Source organism: Colias philodice, chromosome 1 (assembly GCF_061535455.1).
Source record: "Colias philodice isolate Cphi_HAF_F1 chromosome 1, ilColPhil1 Martin Lab GWU primary, whole genome shotgun sequence".
Lineage (NCBI taxonomy): Eukaryota > Metazoa > Arthropoda > Insecta > Lepidoptera > Pieridae > Colias > Colias philodice.
In genome coordinates, this window is record NC_143086.1 from 8085610 (window position 1) to 8111123 (window position 25514).

At 32.6% G+C, this 25514-nt stretch overlaps 1 protein-coding gene across 2 annotated transcripts in view; it reads left to right on the forward strand.

Annotated features, from left to right (window-relative positions):
- Positions 1-2935: 2935 nt before the first annotated feature.
- acj6 (abnormal chemosensory protein 6) overlaps positions 2936-25514 on the forward strand; it is a 29915-nt gene continuing 7336 nt past the window's right edge. For both annotated transcript variants that reach the window (XM_089699197.1, XM_089699203.1), the window contains exons 1-2: positions 2936-3077; positions 22846-22902. In XM_089699197.1, coding sequence (XP_089555323.1) covers positions 2955-3077; positions 22846-22902 — 180 coding nt within the window. In that variant the 5' untranslated portion in view covers positions 2936-2954. The remainder of the gene's footprint in view (positions 3078-22845; positions 22903-25514) is intronic.

The following is a 25514-nucleotide window of genomic DNA, read 5'->3' on the forward strand; positions in this document are numbered from 1 at the left end:
AAATCAATTAAACTGTATAATTTGACTTATTACCAGAACATTGTATGTACTTGTATAACAGTGTACTGCAGCAAGAGTTCAGCCGGTAGCGTATCGCTCGCTCGCGTAACTTGATCCGATGCCGGCGAACTCCCGAAGGAACCACGGCAAGCGATAAAAGCGTCATGCATAATGTACGGCCGTCCGAAATCGAAAAATTAAAGTCCCGCCATCTGCCGGTCGAGGCCGGGTAATTACGTGAAGGGTTGTTCTTGTTTTGACGTATCCGTCGGTTTGCACATTGCCGGGATATGATCTTCGCTAATTTCGCTCACGCTCGACATATATCATCACTGCCCTCCCCGTGGACCTGCGGAAACCCTTTTAAAATCCCGTTTTTGTGCTTTCATTGTTAATTGAGTATATGAATAATAATATTTATATTAATGGACTACTAAAATGGTCTTCAGTTACGTTCTCGTTCGGTGGAAGAGAAGATTATTCACGATTATTCACGTTATTTTAAACGATATCATGCGAGTTTTCAAGTGAATAGCGATGCAGAAATATTGCTGTTATGTTTGAGTTGTTGATTTTGAAGTGAAACTTCTTTAGGCACGTTAGAGTAAAATTTCAAGGTCGCGTCTTGGCAATACTGTCACGTCATGGAGTAATGTGACGATTTTGGTTAATCTTTGAATGTTGCCAAAGATTTTGCACTTTTCTGTTTTTTGTATTTTAAACTTATTAGCTTCCAGTCAATGACCAGGTAAGTAGATAACAATAATTAGGTATAATACCTACTGGATTTATAAGTTACCTACTAGCGACCCGCCCCGGCTTCGCACGGGTGCAATGGCGGCCGGCCGGTACCGCCGCAAACGCTACGTCCCGCAATTTTTAAATCTGTAATATCTTCGAAAATATTCACTTAAATCATACGGTGTAAAGGGCCATCTAGATCTATATTAAATGAACAATGTATTCAAGGTATTTAATTGGTTAAGGATTAATGCTGTATTGGTTAAAATCGCTTCGAAAATTACCATTATTGACCATTATTTGTCATAAAAAGTAAATGACAAAAAAAAGTTATTGTGGGTTATCCATAAGAGATAGACATATACCATCGCGGACTTTTCTGTAGACCTTTTCAATGTGTACAATACTTATTACATTATTTTGATAAAACTCGTAGGGTTCAGCCTGCGTTTGCAATGTAAGCGGAAAAAATGTAATTATTTACGACATCACATTAGAAACCTCAAAAATAACAGTACTTCTCCACTATTTAATGGATGTTATTATACATATAAACCTTCCTCTTGAATCACTCTATCTATTAAAAAAAACCACATCAAAATCCGTTGCGTAGTTTCAAAGATTTAAGCGTACAAAGGGACATAGGGACATAGGGACATAAGGACATAGGGACAGGGAAAGCGACTTTGTTTTATACATATAAAATGTAGTGATGTAGTGATGCCGTAAGGCTTTGTAAACATTAGACTGGAACACTAAACGGAAAACTTTTTCGTTTTATATGAAAATATGTTCCAATTATTTAATCTGTGACCTATATTTGTATATAAAACTATTTTTAACTAAATTAACTGAGTGTTAACAAGAGAAAATAACTGTTCGAGAGTGGAAATACAATTTAGTTGTTGTTAGAAATATACTTAAATGGATTACCTACTTAATTATGATAGACGTGTACTCTTATAGTAATTTAACTAAACTTAAAATCAATTAGCTAGATACCTAGGGGCTAAAATGTAAGGAATTTAATATCCGTTGTTCGTATCTTTAGGTTTTTTTCCAAAGCGGAATTATCTGGCGCTTTCATAGCAGAAATAGCGAAACGGGTGACTTTGATATATATGTCTACCATTTCAGTGCAATCTAACTATGAGTAGAAGTATACTGTGCTATACGTAGCTCTCATAGTAACTCTATATAAAATACTGTTTTTAAGTCTAGGGGAAAAGCTTGTTGATGCTGTGTAGTGTGCATTCGGAGTTCGGACTTAGTGTTACCAATATTGATATGTGTTGACTACTCGATTCATGTTTTTAGTAAATGTTCGATACAATTAATTAGTCAGTTCATGGGACTTATAATTATGTTGAATATGACGAGTAACAATAATATCGAATGTAATTAATGTTCAAAGTAACTCAGCTAAATGAATGAAAATAATTAATGTGTCCTACTACATTACCTAATAATTATTTTCATACATTCATACATTGTATTTCATACATTGTAGTAGGACACATTAATTATTTTCATACATTCAAGACATTTTTTAACATATTGTTGAGTTGTAAAGTTAAGATGCTGTTATTTAATTTTGTAATATTAGGTTAGTGGATGGAATAAATAAATTAACTATTTTCTTTTTCTTAAAGGCGTAAAATTTAATATCCTTTATTTTTATATAAATGGTAACATAGGCGATATGAAAACTTTAATAGTCATACTTCTGTTTGTCTCTGTAAACCTGAGATGCCGCTGCCAAATGACCACCGGCACGACAATATCGTGTCGAGCGTATATGACGGCCGGCGTCCGTCTGATATCTAATAAGCATAATGAAGGGCTGTGCCAATCGCTTCACGGGTGATCCGTCAATCTTTCCGAGTTAGAAGCGTGAAAAGGTAACAGACACGAGAAGTGAATGGACCAATTAAATAATTCAGTTAATCGTGAAGCCGCCGGCGGCGACGTAAACATGCGTGAGAGGGACGACGTGTTGCCGGAGGAGGGCTCGTGGAGGGGCGAGGGCGTGGCTCGTGACGTCATGCGGCACCCGACTCAGTCGGTTATCACCCGGCGAATAGAGCGGTCGTGGCGACGCGTCGCCGTTTTCAACCCCAAAGTACGAGAAAGTCGCCAAAATTTTCGACCGGCAGTATCACTCACCTTCCAAGGTGCTGAAGTTGGAGGACGACCCGTGGGGGTCATGTGCCATGTACTCGCCGGAGAAGATGAAGTCCGGCGGGGGTCTCATGGCGCCCCCGGGCTGCTTCCCGGGTCGGTACAGTCCCACGTACCGCAGCACCGACCCGCGCCGCTGCGTCCCCAACCCCTCGGTGAGTCCATTCTGCTTCTCTTCCACTACCTTCCCGCATCGATAGATCGTCCAAATACTCCATACATTGACACTTAGGTTCAGCTCCGACAGGAGTTGACATAAACAATTTTTAAACACATTACAAATACACAAACTAATTCCTTCCTTTTCAGGTTATTCGCTGTGCGTTTATGTCTAATGTATGCTTGCTGCTTATGCGACTTTTTGGAGCTCCATTTACCTCGTGCCTTGTGATGCGAATTATTAATTTCTGATTGCATAATTTTCAAAGTTTAATAGTTATTATAAAAGTAAAAGAATATTGTTGTTTGGAAAAATTACAATAAAATATTAAATTGAAATGGCATTAAAATAAATATAAATTTAAATTACGTCAATATTATTTTAATAGGACATCAAAATGAAAATATTATTTATTAAACCGCATATAATGAATCTATACAAAATTATTCTTAAATTATTTTCTTAAAAAAATGTTTTTAAATTATTATTAAATAGTTTAATTAATGCAATGCAATTCATGCATTTATATAGCAGGCTTATCGTTTTGAAAATTTTTAAATTTAAATTGGTATAACTTGGTCGGCCGACGGCGGCGGAGAACCCGCCGTTAAATCCCGTCGGCCGTCGCTCTTATTGAGTTAAATTACTTTCTTCACCTCTGAAGGAAATACTAATATATAATATTCCAGACTTGATACGTATGTTGATAAATTGTTTTGCAGCGTTTAAAAAGCTGGATATTGTTTTTTGCATTAAATTATCTAAATGTAAATAAATATTGAAACTGGAAATATACTGTCGTTTTAAAAGTGTATAAAAGTAACATTCGGGTTAAAATAAATTGTCCCAATAAATTTTCACGGATGAAATATGTATTTAATTTAAACAAAATATAATGTAGGGCAAAAGCTTGAATAAATAATTTAAAGTTTAAACTTTACAGCTACGGATTTGAATAATGTGCAGAATAGATTGCTGATGTCTACGCTCGTAGATGCGTCTACAAGCGTAGCCATTGGAAGTCTACACATCTGATGCGTAGCGGGTCTACAGAATTATCAATTAATTTAGTTATGGACAAATATAATCAAATAAAATGAAGTTATAATCGTTAAAAATTGTCTTAAAAATTCGGGAACTAATAATCTTTTGTCACTCACACAGCATTAAAATATACAAATATAAAAGCATAAAAATCACGGATATTTGAAAGTAAGAAAATAAATATTCAATACAGTATTTTACAGCTTAAAAAACACTGAAAGTTATGCATTCAGTTATTTGTATGATATTAATAAATTTCTTTTTAGGTGATGTTGGAAAACTCGTGATTGACTCTGGTTCTGCAAGACAACGTATTTATTATTATGTTTATTTAAAGTTATGTATTTCAGATTTTTATTATTAATAACTGTGTCCTTTTTTCTACATTTCACCACAATTACACACACACACACACACACACACACACACACACACACATAATGATACAATTAAAATATTTCAGTTGAAATTCAAGTTATACTGTTATAGGATAAAAAAATTGGTGTAAAAATTCAAAAATAAAATAAAAAACTAGCTTAACCGTATTTCATATTTCGTTATATAATAATAATTATTTTTAAATTTTAATAGCTTCTAACATTATCTCTTTAAGCAGATTTTTCAACGATGACAAAGTGTATAAAGTAGAGTCATTAAATATTAACGTGAACATGCTTCCTGTTTTGATTGCTACTTAAAACGTTAAAGTACACTAAACATATCTGTATAAAGTCTCATTGTATTATAAAATATTATATTTTGTACTTAAATTTTAACGAACTCTTAAAATTTTAGTTGAGGAACAAAACTTTGGGTTTGAACTTATTATTTTCTGAATTACCATTTAGTTACTTATCACTACATAGTATAAAGCAAAGTCGCTTTCTTTGTCCCTATGTATGGCTTAATCTTTAAAAACTACGCAACGGATTTTGATGCGGTTTTTTTAATAGATAGAGTTATTCAAGGGGAAGGTTTTAGTATATAATTTATTAGGTTTTAGTTTTATTAGTTTTTAGGTAATAATTTCGAGAAATATTTATGTGGGTACCTATATATACTTTTTATATTACTCGCCGTCCGTCGAGGCTGATGAAGGAAATTGCATCAATCAGGTTTTCTTTCGCAAACTTTCATTCTTTAAAAAACTTGTCCTTAGAAGTTATAAAAGAAAATAAAAGCCAACATAATTCTTGTTCTAAAAGAATGCTTACATGCGCTTACATTAAGGCTTACATTATAAAAATGTCAAATAATTTCAATTTATATTATAAATTTATTATTTATTTTCCTAATTACATATGTGGGAAATTACTTAAAAAAACATGGATGGACATTTGTGTTATTGTATTAAAGTTGAGATAGAATAACTTTAATAATTTTCAAAATGTTTCACAATGTTACAAAAAGAAGGATTTAATCATTTTTTACGTATATCACATCGGATATATTATAAGCTTCTACTTAATTCTTACATCTAGAAGAAATATCGCATCATTATTATTAAGATTTTTTTCTCATTTCACAGGTTATTATAATTTCTTCACACTCAATTTTTGCCAGAAAATAGCACATTTGCGTGCTTGTATTTGCGTCTGATTAAATTATATCAATAAATTATTTCAATTTGTTATCAAAAAGCCAAAAATATTTATCAAATTCGTATTTCTAATAATTATTTTAGTTAGGTACCTACAATGAGATAATTCTTAACAAATATAATAAATCTATTTAGTTAAATATTTCTTATTTTATAAAACTAGATAAGTTTTATTCATATTATCGTATAAGTATTTTATTATTCATTGAATGTTATCCATAAATTTAATACGCAATACATTAAATGTTTATTCTTTGTAAAGGCTCTTGAGATATCACGGGACATTTATTTTATTGTTTCATTTACGTAGATTATGAAGTATTTTAACTATCACTGAGACGCAAAGATTATTGGAATAAAAAAGGGATTAATTCTATTTGTCATAATCCGAAGAAAATTTCAGTATGCTTTTATAATTGGTATTTAATTAAGATTATCCTTCATCTTTGTTTTAAATCCACTTCATAAGTTCATAATTAAATAGTGATTAAGATAACTTACTCTAACAAAAAGTAATATCCAGTTTGCATTTTAATATTTTCCGTAAGTCAAAGATTATGAGAGTTTTTTAGTCGTAAATGGTATTGGTTTATACGAACAAATACAGTTGATCGCTAATAGCTTATACATATAAATATTACAATAAAAATCAATTAAATTGTTACGCTAACTTTGCTTTCAATTGTTGTGATTGTATAAATAATTACTTTGTAAGTTGAAACCAGATTTAAATTATGATGTATATTTTTTGAACGCAGGTTTAGATATGAAACAATTGAATAAACCGTTAAAATAAACAGTGAAAACGAAACGATGAATATAAAATTTTTATGGAATAAATTTTATAAAGTAAAATATAAATTATAATTGTGAATAAAATACAAAATATAATAAAATTACATAATACGGATAATAATATTTCAATATACCGCTCTATCTGTGTTTTCCTTCATATGTCTGACTGACAAAATGTGCTTATAAAAACTGAAAGTGAAGACTGGGAATTCGATTCTCGTTGTAACGCAATTTGCTAGTAACATTTTACTTTAGTATGTTAGTAGGTACCAATACATTATGAAACCGAGAATTTAAACAAAATATAAACTTGATTCAACATTGGAAAGAGTAAAAATTACCTCGACTAAAGGTAAATAACTAAAGGTTAACGAAATTTCGAGCAAAAAGTGTCTGTAATAAGTGTAAATTATTGATTTTAGGTAGTTACCTACTTGTAGTAATACATATAAGATACATACATGTAATTAAAAGAACATATTTCTTCAATTCTCGTTTTACACTTATTTTCAAATACATGAATAATTTATAGATAGATAACTAATATTTCTTATATTTATTATAATAATTTCAAAAGCATCAAGTATATTTTACTTGCCTGTCTAAAAAGAGTTTTTTGAAGATATTACAAAATATATAGAACATAGGAGGCCCATAATAATGATACATATAATGTATCTAAGGTTCTTTTACCTTTGTTAAATGAACAAATGAAAATATGAGTTTTAAAATTTATTTTGCGTTCGTATTACAAATTCTTACATCTTGAAACTTTTTCTATTCGTCTGAAAATTTTACAAAGTTAAGTACAAGAGTTAAAAAGGTTAATTGATTTAGATAGGATGAAATTGTTATTATGGCTTACTAAGTCATTGTGTAAATTTCGTCGAAAATTAATTATACACATTTACCTTGACATTCTAAAATAATTAACCAAAATTTAGAGTTTTTCAAATTCTGCTTTTCAATCGTTGTTTATTACATTCATACGCCTGTTCTATTCAAAATGAATTTTATGATCTATATTCTTGAAACTCATTTAAAGTCCATAAGACAATAGGTACAGACATCATCGTAGAACTAAAGATACACATTTGTATATTTAATATGCCTTAGAAAACGCTCAAAATAAATCAATAGTACCTATTCTAGACATACGACGAAAACAAACCACTCTTGTAAAGAAAAACCCCCAATTAGACACACGCCTTAAGCCTCACGAAATAGGTACCAGAAATAGTTTACGTAAAGTGACTTAAACACAGAAAATATACTTGAATGTAATTTCATTCCACATACGTTGATATAGAACGAAAAAAGGAGCTATTATAGGGTATTATGTCGTGTAGGTATTGTATTTATGTAGTCTAGAATACGTCGATTAACGTCGCGATCCGCAATTATTACTGAGTCTAATTTCCATTGTCTATAATATGTAAATGTTCAGGGGTTAGCTTATAAAGACAATTTACGTCACTTTTAGATGGTAAATACGTAGTTAAAGTTCCACCTATAATGAAGTCTTTTATGTGGAACTAGTTAAATCAAATGTTTCTTCGAATTAGTAAAAATTATACTTTTCATTTTTGTTAGTACAATTTTCTTGAAATCTTTTGACATGACTTTTCTTATAACTCCTGACTATCATTTATCAATACATAACTATATTTTTATGCCACCGTGGGCATCCGAGATGGTGGGATGGGATGGTGGGATGCTGGAAATGTATCCGCAAAGTGAAAATTTGCTGCCAGTATTTTGGATAGCTAATTGGGAAAAATAAAGGAATGATGGTGGGAATAAAGGATTGGGCTGGATTATTGAGAAAAAGTATACGTGACCTACTCCAATCATAATAATAGAAGAACAAAAAATATAGTAGTACGTATTCGCGTGCAACTACTTAATGCCAATCTTCTGTGAGGGTGTTGTAGCTTTTCCGGTGCAAGCTGGCCCAATTTGTGCCGAAGCAAGCTTGACTCCCGAATAAAAATCGAATTTCTAGTTCTCCAACAAAAAAAGTAAATTATGTTCTATTGTAGACTTCTATCTTTCTTCTTCTGCTAAATATTTAATTCGCGATCAATATCCATAATAAATCAACAAAACAATGTAAACCACATTATTAAGCAGTAGGTATTAAAATCTTCTTATAATCGTCTTAACCTTATTTTCATTATAAAACCTAAATACCTACATTTAATTAAAGTTACAGCTGACTTATAAAACAAACGAATAACGTTAAAATGTAAGTTCCTACTTCTTCCACACATTAAAGAATTACGAGTATATCGTCTCCACGGGTGTTTAATCGTGCTATTTATTATGTCCGTTTAGTTTACAATAAAAGACGCCTTGCAGACGACAAGCGCAGGTACAAAAGGCCATTAACCAACAACTGTAAGCGATGTTTAACCGCCTATTGGCGTGACAGAACCGTTTTAATGAACTATGAACGCGAAATTGATTCCCCATTAGTGATCGGAAAACTATATAAATATAAAACAATATTTCTCCAAACCGCCTCTGTTTATATCTTTTCCATTTTAACAAACATAAAATAATTTATAAAATAAACACTAATAAAAATAAACGCCACCGCAGAATTTTTACCACGGAAGGCAAATCAAATAACTAACGTCATTATCCAAAATTAAGCGGAAATTAACACGTACGCGAACCGTCTGTTAAACAAATAAAACAAAACATGGTTTCGTAGTATAGCTCGAAAGCTATACTCTACATAGCGGCAAATCTCACGTATAGGCGCAAGGTTTTATTGCATTTCTGCTTCGGATCTACACCTATCTCGTTTTAGCACGTAGTGTATTTTGCAATAGGGAGTGAGACAGGTAGAGCGAGCCGGTGCTATCTTATTTTATTCATGGAGGCGAGAAGCACACCGTACAGTGAGACAGACGTATGGAGAATTGTTCGCGAGGAGCAAGGACGGACGATGCCTCTCATGACCGACTGCAAACAAAACATAGACGAGGGTGAGAGGCCACCGACGATTGTTATTCGACTTATATAGCAACGTCTACGTTCATAAAGGAGGAATGATAATAATAATAAAAAAGAAAATGCATCTATTGAATCGTTTGATCATAATATGCAAATCAATTGCGTTAATAAATAATAAAACAAAAAAAATATTCTGCTCTTTAAATGTATATTTCATTCGAATTTTCTCTGAAATATTGATAGATAAAGTCGCTACATAGAGTCATCAGATAATACTATACATATTAGCAAGCTTACTATACATATAGCGATAATACATCGCTTTAATTCGATTTTAAAAACTTTTTTATTTTATTTTATTATTGCGTCCGACTACTACTAAATTTTTTAGCGGTTATCTCAGTTTCTGTAGCAGCAGTACCTAGTTTATCAACAGTATAAATTTATAATGAGTGATTTTGACATCTAATATTTTTTTTAAACTCACAAAATGTTGATAGAACAAAAATCTCTATCTCTTGCATTGCACGTTACATACTCTGAAAAATTAAATTAATGTAATATACTCTTAAGGCATTAAATCAACGTGAAAGAATAGCAAAAAACAAATTATTTCTTATAACATGAATTCATTCATTAGTTCTTATAACTGAAGGGTATTATATTAATGCCATAAAAATGTACTTACACTTACTAAAAACTAGGTACACTAAAAAGCAGGACATACATTATTAATGCTATTTTAAGAAATTGCACCACAGTTTAGAATTCAGAAAGGGGCTGACATTCTGTTTGTATACAAGTTGCATACAATCGCTCTTCCCGTGTACGGATTGTCGTGTAAGGAGGACGTTTAGCCCGCATTGTACATTATGCATACAACTGACCATTGGATGACAGGAACATTCAGACGTCGCAGTGTAAGATCTGTACTTGCATATCTTATTTAGCATCCAATTCTAAAATAACACACAATAAACGTTACGATATATGGCCACAAGAAAACATCATACATTATACAAAAATGCATGTGCGTCACATTTCTTAAAATAAACACACAAAGTACACGTTTCAGTCGGCTCACGATATATTGCGATTAATGGGTCTCACGTTAACTGAGTAATAAGTGTTTCTTATTAAAAAGAAAACAAGGTGATGTGCGGCGCAAACTAACAATTCGGTTAACGTTACACACTCAATTATGAGTTAACTGCACCACGAGTTAACTCGGAATGTGTCGCTAACTACAGGTTAAATATTCAGCAACTAGCCGTATTGTACGGTACCTACTAGACGATAGTATGGAAATACGCTCAGTGTTTGGTTTGCCTTACATATTATTGTGTGGCGCTTATCATTACACTTTCTTGGTTAATGCTTCTATATTATATTTTTTATATTATTAATTTTATAAAACTAATCCATACTAATATTATAAATGCGAAAGTAACTCTGTCTGTCTGTCTGTTACTCAATCACGCCTTAACTACTGAACCAATTTGCATGAAATTTGGTATAGAGATATTTTGATACCCGAGAAAGGACATAGGATAGGTTTTATCCCGGAAATCCTACGGGAACAGGTTTTTCTTTGAAAACGCGGGCGAAGCCGCGGGCGGAAAGCTAGTAGGTATAAACTAAATAAAATTCTGTTTTACTTTGGAAGCATGCCTTTGTTAAGCGGTAAACACGTCAGATTTTTATAATTTTTGCCATCATTATGAAATGAATGAAGATATTTTTAGAAACCCCTTTTATTTCTAGATGTCTCTTGAGCAATTTTTTTATATCTTACCTGCAGACCGAGACGAACGTCAAAACGCCAAGGAATAGAATACGCTATCGATAGAAATTGACATAAGCGTATGATGTTTTGCCTAAGGATTCGGTCACCCTACCAACGACAAAGACGACCACGAAAAAAATTTTCATCCAGTCGCAATTAAATAAAATTGTGCAAAACACAATTAAAAATGAAATTTAAGAATTTCCTGTCGTATTGGTGTTTTGTAAAAAATCTTTGAGATCAATGGATAAACAAACAGGTTTTTCATAGAAACGGTGGCTCCTAGAAAAAAATATATTTAACCTTTTTTATAGATAATTAGATGATCTACAATTTTGGTTCAGGTGATTGTAAGATAAACTTACCGTCTCGGCGAAAATCGCAAAAAAACCTATTTTTTTTTTATTAATTGAGATCGAAATTTTTTATTTCCGACTACTAGAATGACGGGAGATTTTAATTTTGATTTTGAACAAATTTCGGCAAGATTGTAATTTTGGTCGTGGTCGTCGTCGTCTTTGGTAGTGTGAACGAACGATTACCAAAATCTCATGAGCTTATGTCAATAATTAGCGTTAGCAGTTTCTATTCCATGGCGTTAGGTACGTTTGTCTAAAGGCCCTGGGCCTTTCTCTTTCTTCTCTCACTTTCTCTAAGATTTTTTAGAAAATTTACGAAAATGGTCCATTTTTGAGTTAACTTTAAACCACTATAGATTGAAAACTCATGAATATATTTTTTAAATTATTATTTTAAATAATTAACAATAGTCCATTGTTTACGATTCAATATTTCGTACAGTGAAATAGTTGCATGGGGGAGTGGGGGGAGCATTCAAAGATGGCGAGTATATTTTCAAGTTCATATAGTATATAGTTATTTTCATCAAATCCACCACATAGCTCACTTATATTATATTACGAACTATTGAATCATAAACAATGGACTATTGTTAATTATTTAAAATAATAATTTAAAAAATATATTCATGAGTTTTCAATCTATAGTGGTTTAAAGTTAACTCAAAAATGGACCATTTTCGTAAATTTTCTAAAAAATCTTAGAGAAAGTGTAAGAAATGTATATAGTATGCTATATATTCGTGATCTACTCAATAAGCTCTTTCATTTGATACCCCACACGGCATGTTTTGGAAATTTTTATTTTTTTCTTTGTATGCCATATTTAATTACCGGGGTGCGGGCAGGGGGACCACAAAACTGGTTGGCAACATCTGTCTATAGGATGTCTGGGACCTATACAATATATATCAGAAGTCAGATTTAGGTCCGCTATTTTTGCAAACGAACATCTCCTTGGAGCCTGCTCTAGTAATACCTGCTTTAATTGTGTCGAGGATTTGCGCTTCATTTTGAGTTATTAATCATAAAAAATAAGAGGTATTTGTAAACTTTTAAATCTTATCTATAAACAAAACAAACAAACGAAAATACCTACTTTCATCAAATTCCTAAGTGCATAATCAAGTATAGACTTGAAACTAAATATTATGTTGAGTTCTGCCTTTACTCTTACTTAATGTAGGTACAACCCCCTAATAAACCTATAAAATAAGTAACATGGTAATTAAAATAAAAGATTTAACGTTGACTTTCACCCTGTTCTTTAAACAACATCAAAGTTAGATCAAATTTGATGTATGAATTTGATTATTTAAATAACAATACGTTGTAAGAGTTTCCGAAACACTCTCATACGTTCAGCGGTGTTCAGTTGTCCAATAGATAGTTCATTAGGCAGTCTCAGTGAAGCAAGCTTGTCGGAGTGGCGGCCGACTGTACCAGTAACTGGCGGTTTTACTAAATTATTAATATTTCACTGGGTTTATTCCGTGATTTAAATCGCGTTTCTATAGTATTTTGGTTTATGATTGCATATCCGATTGTGCGATCAAGTAGTTGTTGATTTAACTTTTATTTTAATGTAATATTTATTTCATATTTTATTTTAATATTATTACATATTATTTTAACTCTTGTGAACAAAGGGGATATGCATGACATGAGCTATGAAATTGGAACGAATCAATGAGTTTTTCCTTATTTTTCTTGACACCTAGGTATATTCCGTTCATTTACAACTTTACCTTAAAAACTGAACATAATTATTTTCTTTAAGCTATATTGAGGTTTTTAAATTACAAATAACTTGAATAATATAGAACCATACGAGCAAATAAATGTGTTTTAAAGTGGATAATAAACATACGTAAAAACATAATAGAAACATTAAAGTGAATGCCAAAAGCTTAAAAGTAAATTTAAGGTATCATCAAGATCATGTTATGGCGACTCGTAATTTGAGACTTAAACTTTTCCTCTATAGAGTAGTTCCCAAAACCTGTTAAGCTTCAAGACTCTGGTATTTTAATAACTGAGAGCGCGACGGCGCTGCTTCGTAAACTTGAAATTAACTTGGTGCCCACGGGAGAAATATGCACTATGCTATGAATACGGGTTCTGCTTCTATTGTTACGCGCTGTAACAAGGTTCCATGTACCTACTTGCGATAGATACTCACCTACTCTCTTGGGTATTACGCTGCGCTACGCGGTACATATTGTAGGCTGTAAAAGCTAAAATAGTTATACAATTTAAAATCGTAAATGTTGAATCAATTTACAGAGGGCAACATCTTTTTTTTAATAAAAATCTTTTACACTTCACTCTCTACCGACGAAATCAAATATGATAATAAATATGAAACCGTAGAGAATATTTCAGAACGCGGGAATCACGCCGGTGTGGTTCGGTTGCATATTATCATATCTACATTTTACGGTTAAATTTACGCGTGCTATCATTTTTACGAGTAGCCCGTGGGAGCTCATAATCTGTCAGCCGGCTCGCTTTCAAGAAACGATCGATTCGATTACAGGCCGTTTCATATCTGTATCGATAACTCGCAGACAGGGAATGTTTGTAAATTATAGCATAGACTTCAGCTCAACGGTAATGATAGGCACACTTAATAGAAGACGATTTCAAAGTTGTAGTTTTGTAATATTTCTTTGTGATTTAATGGTGAATTTTTTAGTAATCTCAGTAATTTTACACTTTTATTTTATCGTGACTATTTGAAGCTACAAAGTAGAATATATTTAAAAAAAGTCCAATTATGATCTATTTTTTAACGAATAATAAAAAAATTAGGTATTTCTGATTCATACAAATGAATTGTTATTCATTATGTTCATATTTCGACAGCTCAACAAATGTATTTGAAAACATATTTGTGCAATAAAAAGCAACCCTTTTGAGTTTACTAGGAGTATCGATTCATGCCGTGGTTGTAGTAAATTGGCGGTGTCATTTTAGGTTATTATTGTCGTTGTTTTACTTGTCCCGGTGCCACATGCTGGTTCTCACGGGCGGTCACGTAGTCTTAGCTAGGAAAACGTTTACTAGATACATGTGCATTACTAATTATAATTAATTACTCCTGTTACGAACACGCCGACATGTGATATCACAACTGTGTTTGCTAGTTTGTGCTTTATTCGTTACAGTTTTATAAGACTTTCGACATTTTACTATGTAATGTTGTGATATCAATAAGTGGAGCATAAAAGGCCTTGTTACAGCTTTAATTCGTAATATTTTTTCAAATAACATTCAATAATACGCTGCGAGCGTGAACGAAGAAAATAGTGAATAATATAATACATAAAAATATGTACCTAATTATTGTTTATAGTCTTTTTAGTTTTGTTTGTATTTATGTTAAAGCATTATGAACGTTGAAACGTCGGTTGTGGATAAAAAGACACGTGGAAAATTCTAGGCCAGATAATTAATACATAATGCGTTCAATTAATTAACAAAAAATATATTCGTATTTTAACGGAAGCTGCGAGCAATTACAAATTGGAACGTAATAAACTGAGACTTCACCGTATACTAACTTGGTCGAAGATATCTTCTTGGAAGATTACTAATCCTACACTACCTACATGTATTTCTCGTACCTACTTTCAACTTATAATATATTTAAAGTAAATATATTAATTATTATCTGAGACAAGATAGAAAATGTTTAAAGTAGACACAAAGTTTTAAGCTGCATCGATTATAGCAGCGCTGAGTAAAATAGAACCTTTATATCTCCACCCTCTGGCTATGTACTTTCAGGGGTTACAGGCTTTTCCTTATGTCGATCGTCAACCCTTCAATACAGAGATCATACGAAAAGAAACCTTATGAACAACATCTTAAGACTTCCTTTGTAAATATAACCGCATATTTTATGTAATGTTTGTCTTCTAAAATCCGAAAATTATATCGTCGATTACTTAAAATTAGAACAATAATAAATGTTAAAATAAACACGTTAAAAATGAAGCTAGAATAGGTTATTTTTAATAAAATCAGAAGCTTGAAAATTATCAAAGTAAATTTCAATATTAGTCCTTCGATTTGCTGGTATTAAGCGGCCTGTAATCTAGTATACTTAATTACTGTGTAATTGAAACGCTGCTCGTATAATAACAGTAATGACATGATACGTAGAGCTATCATTGCATTAAGTTTGTATGCATTTGTTCAAATCACGGCGCGTCGGTTAGTGAACCATGCTATTTAATTATTCTTAAAGATTGAACCCTCATTGAACCTCTATGGGACTTTACTTACGTATAAATCGTTATAAACTTTGAAGTGTATTCGCTGATATTTTTATAAACATAAGAGTTATATTATCATTTTATAGACAGTTAGTCTCCTATCAACGATGATATATCAGCACAAAAATGACGACAAGTATAATAAAATACACATCTAAATCATTTCGCAAAGCACAGATTGTGTTTGTGATAAAATATTGAATAATTTTAATGCACTTATCCAGCCCTCGGCACTTGTGGATGCGAAGGTGCGATTAAAACTCATTGAGTGGTTGTAATTAGACGCACGTGCTTCTGTGGGCACTCGCTCGGTGTTTGGGGACACTGCTTCCGGTGTAAGGCACGCGATTTCACCAGTCTCTGACAGTTGTCACCAACATTGGTGTAGTACACTATTTAAAAAAAAGATTTATATCAATCACGGTAAAAATGTTGTCAAATATATTTTTTTTGTAGCTTAGAAAATCATAAGTCAGAGTCGTTTATGATTTCAGAATTGAATAAATAAAAATCTAAATATGTAGAGAGCCGAAGTATTTATGAAGTTTGTACACAATAAATAAATTACGTAATAAGTTAACTGATAATATCTTATTCATCCTAATTTCGAACCGCGAATTCTCGATCGTCGGAGAGTAAACTTCAAACGACAGTATGTCAATAAAGCCAATAAACTCGTCGGAACTTTCTTAAGTAGGACCCGAATACAATTTATCGATTTGAGAAGGCCTCTGCTACCCTATACGTCACTTTACAACAGATATTGATAGTCGGTGACAGCAACCTTACTGACGTCCCCTACATCAGCTTATCCTGCTAAATTTGTAGGCGTTAAATTTTGGGGACGCGGCAATTTCAACCTTAACTCGATACAATTAGAAGCAGCTTTTATTTTCACCACCGAATACCAAGTTTGTATAGTCAAGAAAAACTTACACGACATCTGGTAAAGTACCGTATTTTCTTTGATAAAACGTGCTGAGGTTTTCCCGATCGTAAGCTTAGGTGCATTTATTTTTTCTCTCGCTCAAATATCTTCTTTTCATAAATGTCGGGGCTCGATTCGGTGAGATTTGCCTTAAACCCACTTTTATTATTCTGCAGATGCGGATTGTTCGATTGAGAGTGAAAGTCTATCTGGGTTGCAATTTGGTTTATGTGGTTAAATTGACAAGCGCAGACACAGCGCTCCTAAATCTGAGTAAAATTTTTGGTACAATATGTATTTAATTTCAATGAATTTAATGATAATATAATGCGATAGAATCAAAGGTTCAATAAAGCAATTTCAAATTAATTTATGTAAGTTGTATTGCATTATTAATAATGTATATAAATTTTCCAAAGGTTGGTTATCGCTGAATAAAATTACGTACACCGGAACGGAAGTTTATAGTTAAGCAAGATGGCGGCCGGTGGGTCACGTGACCGCGGGATTCACCCCGGCTTCCGGCGCTCATTCACAAACATGTCAAGTGTATTGCGGGTAGTTAGATAATTATCGGCGTCATTACTTCAACCCCTAATGTTTTTATGAGTATTGTATTATAGCGGTGCATCTGTTATGATTTTACTGTTACGTGTAATCTGTGTACTGTGTCGTGCAAGCGGAAATTATTTTCACTTGAACTCATTATTGTGATTACAAAATTTCAATCTTTTTTATTTACAATTTGTGAAAGCGTTTCTTGTTGTTATAACTTATGGATTGTTTGAAGTTTACTTTTATTGTGTTGATAGGTAGATATACCATGTTTTGAAAAAGATTTCAACGATTTATTGAACAGTTAATAAAAAAAATCTAAAAAGTACCTATCTGAGAAAATAGAGCAGCGAAACATAAACCCAAATACCAAACCAAACCCTAAATAAAATATATTAAAAACGTAGTTATACCAAAACCAAAATGAATAATTCCGTTCCATCCGTTTCAAATATAAAATCAAATTGGCGTATCGAAAGACAATAATTGTATAAAATGAATCACCATTACATTTGACCAGTGGCCCCTGTCCCTCAAAGGGCACAATAAAAAGCCGCCAAAACGTTGTGCGTCTGGCTGTCAGTCCGTCTGTGTCAATCAATTAGACTGGCGTAGAGCGCACTCTGGTACGCAGCGTCAAATCTGAGACCCCGCCCTATATTGATCAGGCCCGCCCCGTTGCGCTGAAATTCGTGGAGCGCTTTGCCGGTTGCCCCTAATCACTCTTTCGTGAGCTCTCTTGCTATGTTCTTCGGAGGCACACACTGGAACTATTTTTCACATGACAGTGTGTTGGTTTTAAACTTGTAATACTTTTTAAGTTATTTAACGGATGATGTTTTATAAGCAACAACGTAAATAATTAATATAGTGTAAAGTTAAATTTGTTTAATGTTACTTTTTGATAAATTTAAAATGATTTTTGATTACAATTTTGTCAATTTTATACAGTAGAGTCTTTATGTAGAGTCGTTTTTCGTTAGGTTAGGTTAGCCACTTTATGAAATCCTATTTCATTAAAACAAAGTTCTTAAAACGCTTGTTACGCATATTTTCTAAATATAATTTATTGTTTACAAAATAATTAATGCAGACGATTTTTATACTACTCTTCAATAACTAACAACATAACACTTACAATATGATGAATAGTATATCCGCTTATTAAAAAAGTAGTAGCTGTATAAAAAATATCAAAATTATTCATTAACCTTTAATAAAATATATTTTATATTAAATAAGTAATATACCATTCCGGTCGTGGCAGGAAGTAAGTGCCTTAAGATCACTTTAAGGAAAATCGTCTAGCTTCTTGCTCCGAGTGTATCCTATTCCCCCCTCCCTTTGTTTATGATCACACTCTTAATGGACTTTTATTATTGTTAGTGGTTGTTCCGGAGAAGCTACTTAAGGGATATCCGCTAATTTCTGGTCTCGCTTAAGTGAATAAGGAAGCGGTTACATCTGCACCTTAAAATCTTGCCTTCCCTAGAACCCATTGACAATAACAATTAACGTTTTACGGTTATTGTTACAGCCGCGAGCTAATGTGGCGTATTATTCGGTTTTATACCTTCCATTAAGGGATATTTAGAGTAACGTGTACATATTTTTTGATCGTATCAATTACGGCGCGGAGGCGGCGGCTTAATTTTCGGAGGCCTTCGCTCATTACTGCTGTTAGAGAGTTGTTCAAATCATGATTACAAACAGTAATTTTGTATGTTTGCGTTACATGGGGTTTGTTTGAAGTGTCCGTTGGGCGGTGATGCTAATTCAACTGATTAAAACAGCCAATCGGAATATCAAATTAGTTGATGGAAAACTGAAACATATTAGATATTTTTAATAAATTTTAAAAAGGGATATTATATATAATAGATAAGTAATTAATCATATGTAAATTCTACTTAAGAGTTTAATGTACCTATACAATACATGGTAATTATAATTTATAATTAACAAAAAATAAGTATATTTAAATAGGTACTAACCAGTATTCACTATCATAATTTTTATTGTTAGGATTATAATAACATGAACAGGTATAATGATTTTTTTGATTTGATGATAAGAATGATAGCTTATTTTAAAGTCTTTTAAAAAACAAAAACTTTTTGTTAATTATTTTTTGTTTTGTTTACATTTGGATCACTTGTCAGCTTCTAGTGTTAAATTATTTCGTTAAATTATAAAAAAGTACTTCATTTAATTGGATTTATAGTATTTTACTTATATGTATATTTAATTCCGTTCCAAGTTACCGATCTCTGTTGGCTTTAAAATTGGTAAAGTTAAAACGTTGACTATTTTCAAAATAATTATTATAAGTAAATACAAAGTATTAGGCTAAAGTCTAACCAATAATACGATGGCTTTTATGATATAAGAAAGTAAATTACTTTGTTATGTATCGTCTGTTTAACAAATTTAATCGTGCTCTATCTACATTGCGACAATTAAAGATTAACGAGAGATATAGAATAAAAATAATTACAGTTCCCCGTTAAATACGTTAATATAAAAGCAGTTCTGAAATAACAAGTGTGCCCATAAGTGTTTTAAATGTACTAAAAGGCTTTACTGAGGGCTGTCGATAGAGTGCACCCCAATTATCAATTCACAAAATCCAGCTCGCATTCGAGTCTTTTACAGGGCCCCTCCGATCCCCCTAAGCCCCGATGACGCCCCCAAACGACTCCTCTTCGAAACATTAAATACAATATCTTTAAATTGCTTCTAAGTACCGCCACCCTCATTGGGTATTTTTATCGTCATTACCATAATCTTTGGCTAGTCGTCTCATTCTTACTTTAATCATTGTCTATTCCCCTCTCGCTCTCATAAAGCCTTAAAACTCCGACAAATTTAAGGCTCATTCTCTCATGATTTAAGCAAGATTGTTCGGAGTTCGTCGGCACTTGAGATGCGATTATGTACGTGTAATTGTGGGAATTGAGTGCGAGTACTTACCGCTCTAAGCGAACATTTTTGTGTCGATGTCGTGTGAAGGGGTTCAGGTGGTCGCGATAATTTCCGAATGTAAAATATACATGTGTGATATGAAAATTGGCCGTAACTATTGTAAATTAACTATCGAACTAATTGTTTAGGTCTTCATATGTAGGTAAAGATAATAACACATAACTGTTTTAATTGCAAAAGTAGATCGAGCTGTATAATAAAATATATCTTATTATGTAAAATATAAATGTCTAGAAGATAATCATACTCCATTCTGTATTCAAATTGTTTCGTTTATGTCCTTTCGTCTGACATTTAACTGGTCTAGTTCTAAAAGAATTGTGTATAAGTTTTGCCTTGCAATTTGCGATCACTGGGTATAAAATAGTAACGAGAATTACATGAATGGTGGTTTTGTCCTAGATACGGTAATGAGTACTTACCCTTTGTATCGTGAAATACTTGAAAATTATCATGTTAAATCATTTTATTATTCATTGAACGAACTGCGCTTTTTCCGTCTTGTTCTATTATTATCATTTTTTTAATGTACAATCGGCCGTATATTTTCTTATTAAATTGAATTATACCTAAGAATAGCGCCCTATAGCTCTAAGCCATCTCTACCAGGCAACCTTCAATATTAAATACGTATATCATCTACTGATACACTAAGATAAAGAGCTACAATTATTAAAGCAAACATTAATTAATAATGCTTCACTTTTAAGTTTTAAACAAGTTTTTTTATTGGGAAATCAACCACAAGAAATCTTGTTATTAATTTGTCTATTTCACTTTGAAATAATATTAAACCCAACCTGAATATTTCATTTAGTAAAACTAAGCCCTAATCCCATCTTCTTAAAATCGGTAAGACAGTGCACAAATTGCCATATACAATTATACATACATTACATATTTATATCCATACAACACTTCCATTACTGTCATTTCCCATTTCGCCATTAGCACTGTAGGTGCTAACTTCGTCGAACGCCGAAATATACTTAACGGAAGACAGCATTGTCGCAGCACTCAAAATTATCCGAAAACAAACGTTCAGTATTAAAAGTTTTGAGCGATCTCGCAGGGTAGTGGGTGGAAAGGGCCGACCCACCCTTATTTAGTCACGCCATTTAACAGGCGCGGCAAAGGGCTAAGAATTAATTATTAATACGACTAGGAGTGGAGTCGTGCGGAAGATGTCAGAGCCATCTCAGGTCGCCTATATTTTCAACGTTTTTGAAATTGTGTAATTATGTACGTTGTTTACGGAATTATTATAATGTACACTTGAAAAGGTATATTAATTATATAATTTTTAACAAAAACTTATATAAACGTATACTGTATGTTTATATGTATCTGCTATAAAAATATTTATACATATAACTAATGAGTAATTAAGCGGGAGTCGTTATTTTTGGTAAATTTGAAAAGCACACAAAGCGAGACTTTATTTTTGAAAACATTTTTTTAAATATGTATTGGAACAAATATAAAAAAAAATTGTTAAACACATTTTCATTTATCTAATATTTTTCTTACGGAACAAGACGTTGGTACATGTCGCATTGAGGTTTAGAATTTTCATGAAACATGAAACAAATCGGATTATACTGCGATACAAAAATAATCATAAAATGTATTTACCAATAAATCAAACCTAATGACTGAGCATAATTTGCAGTAAGTAGTTGCGTTTATAGAAGTGAATTAGTTCCAAGTAAATGTTACATGTACCACGCGAGCAGTCGGCATTTAGTATCAATATTGAATTTAAACGGTGAATATCCGAGTATGAAAACACAATGAGTACTATTCCATCGTCGACTTCACTTGAAGAAAATTACAGTGCTTATCGAAGATGAAACGATACAAGACATTTAAATTTTATACCCACCGCCACTTTACGTTTATTTACGGACCTAAATGTCAGTCTATATGACTAAACTTTCTTTATGATGATAGGTTTAAAATGTTAGGCACCGCGGGGTCGCTCTACTTCTGACGAGCCCTGTTTGCATACATATAATTGTTACACTCTTTGTTTACGACATAAAGAAAGTGCTAACAACCGTCGCTGTACATCATTATTTTTCCCTCTTTGAATATTTTCGGTAGAAACTATGACTTTTTTCAAATCGTGGAAGGATTTGTAATTAGGGTTACATTTTTCTAAGTGGGTTACGAGAGCAAATAGTTAACAAGGTTTTCAAAGCAAAATACATTTCTTGTCAAAAAAAAACTTTATTTCTTAGTTACATTATAGGTATAATTATTGTGACTTGAAACTTTATAAAGACACTTGACTTTTTCCAACACAAAACACCGAATTTTACATGAACCTACACACGTTTTTACACGTATTCATTCATATATCATTTGAAAAAAAATCATCAGAGACTTCAACACTCGCATTGACGTTGTACAATCCATGAAAGAACAATTCATCATAGTATAATGAAAATTTTCTTTACAGAGTCGCATACTCGAAGATGCGTCGTTGATGTGCAATTCTTGGTCACCACGACACAACGTAAGTAGTTACATATTGAAAACAACTAATGTATGAAAATGATTTATGAATTAACCTAAAATTATTGACATGTACTGTTTCGGATGCCGCCTTGCGAATGTGCTTGCGTTTATCTTTGGCCAAAGATGTTGTTATTTTATTCATTTAATTTTATTTCATATTGTTTTTATTATACATTTATTAACACCTTATTTTTTACAGTAATTGGAAATTGTATCACCTATTACACGTTTCACATCCTTCGTCTCCGTGAATACGATATTTTAGGTACACAATATTCGATATTACCTTCAAAATAATAAACGTATGGCAGAAAAAATCAACTGTCAAGATTCTTTACAAAAATAATATCAATTTCATGAACGTTAATAATATTAAAACGAATAAAAATGAAAACCGTGAGCGAAATAAAAGAGGTGATAAGTTGATATGAAAAATTTTCATCCGATAAACTCTAATTAAAAGCATTTTCGCGTAACACGCTCGCAATGTGAATTTTTATTTATAAAATGGGAAAAAGAACAAGTCGCGCGAAATAAAGCTCTTAGTAACAAACACGGAAAAGAGATAAAAATACGACAAAGCGTGAATTTCTAAATTTACGTTCGGAGGTTTAGAATAGACTTAGGTCACATGTTGAAGTTTATTGACTTGTTTATTTGCAAATATTTTTAACCGTTACACTAAGAGAAAGTGAAAGCTTTGGATTTCTGTCAAAATAGAAACTATAAAAGCTATTTCAAAGCTTTCGATGCAACAAGGAAATAGTAGATACGTAATTAAGGTTCACATTTTCTTTGACATTTCACTGACCGAGTTTCCTGCGGCCAGTGAAAAAAGTTAATTAAAAACAAAGTAGGCAATCGTATCGGTTATCGTGATATGTCAGAACAATGTACGGCGATCCAAAAATATTACACAAAAATAATTGTATTAAAGCAGTCACGAAGTTATTAAGAGGTAAGCGAGTACGGCACTGATTAAAACAAGTAATAATGGACAATGGTCCGGGAGCCAGCAGCAGATTTTATGACCAAGTTCCTCTCAAGAGATAATTCGTCAGACGCATGAGAGTATAGTATTATAAAGCCTCGTGAACGTCAGCTGGAGCTCGGTTGGGGGGAAGAGCGGTTGTAGCCTCCCGTATCAGCTGACGGTTTTTCCACCAAGATACAGCCAGCTGACATATATATTTATCCACAGTTACATATAAGCTATCATCAGGTAAATTTTTGTTTGAGAGGAAATAACGGAAAATAAATTTTTCTTTAAATTTAACTTTCATGTTCAAGACACCAGCTGACGTATAATGCACCATGTTGTAACCAGCTGACTATTTTTTTTCGTTGAGATATTGGGTTAGCTACAATTTGACAAATTTTTAGCTGAGAGGAAATGAATGAATGAATGTATTTTTTTTCCTATGTGCGTGGGAGGCTACAACCGCTCACCCCCCCAACCGAGCGCCAGCTGACGTTCACGAGGCTTTATAATACTATACTCTCATGCGTCTGACGAATTATCTCTTGAGAGGAAATAGTTAACCAAATTTGCACCTGGCTCCCTAACCACAATGTACGAACAATCGAGTGCATTAAGCCGCTATATCGCTCGGAAATTTTTCCATTTTAACAATTGTATCAATCTTCGATTATTTAATATATTTGAGCTTTTATATTTTTTATCATACAACAATATTTCTTTAAATACTTGCTTTCATCGTAATAATCGGTATTAACCTATATGCCTAAGCAGACATAGTTAATGGTGTAACTTAGTATTATTTTTCGTTGTTGCTTGATTAGGTAAGAGCGTTTTCGATTTACTAAATAGACTTATATAAATTAAACATACGTACCTAAGTAGCGTAAAACATAGATAGTGATAATTTTAGTTTTATGGTAGGTATGTTCTCATTTCGTATAAATTTCATATAAACAAAACAAGAGTCAACATATTCAAAGGCAACATAACAAAGGATACGAGTGCAAGGATTTTACGGAAACGTGACACATAGGCCGTCAGATAAATAATTAAGTATGTAATTAAATTAGCAGAGTACTGTAGCATGCAAGTGTATGCGAGCTATATCCGCCTAATCGTGCGCAAAGGCCCCACGCCGGCTTTTACATCTCTATGACACTTGATATCATGAGGCACAGATGTATCAGGGGATCAGGAGATGTCGCCAGTTAACCCTAAAATGAGAACGTTGATGAGTAATAATAGTAATGGATTATTTTAGTAGCGTCGTGTTGTGTCGGCGAGCGCTTTGTTGTGCGCTCGTGTCACGCACTATCGAATTAAACAGTTACTTTGCATCGCAGTTAAAGCTTGAGGATTAATAACTAATGAACCTCGTTCGTACAGCCTGAATACAAGCATTTTATGCAATGATAGTCAACAAGTGTGAGAGTTTAACACTCCCAGTGGAGTTAAATGACTCATTTAGCTACATCTAGACGTAGTGCTTCTAAAAGTATCCCTTATCAAAGATTCATAGACGCAGACTACAGCAGTGGGGTAATGTCAATCGCACCAATCACACCGTCTAGCGATATCAACGTATTTCTAATTTTCTAATATAAAATAAATCAGACAGTTTAAATGTG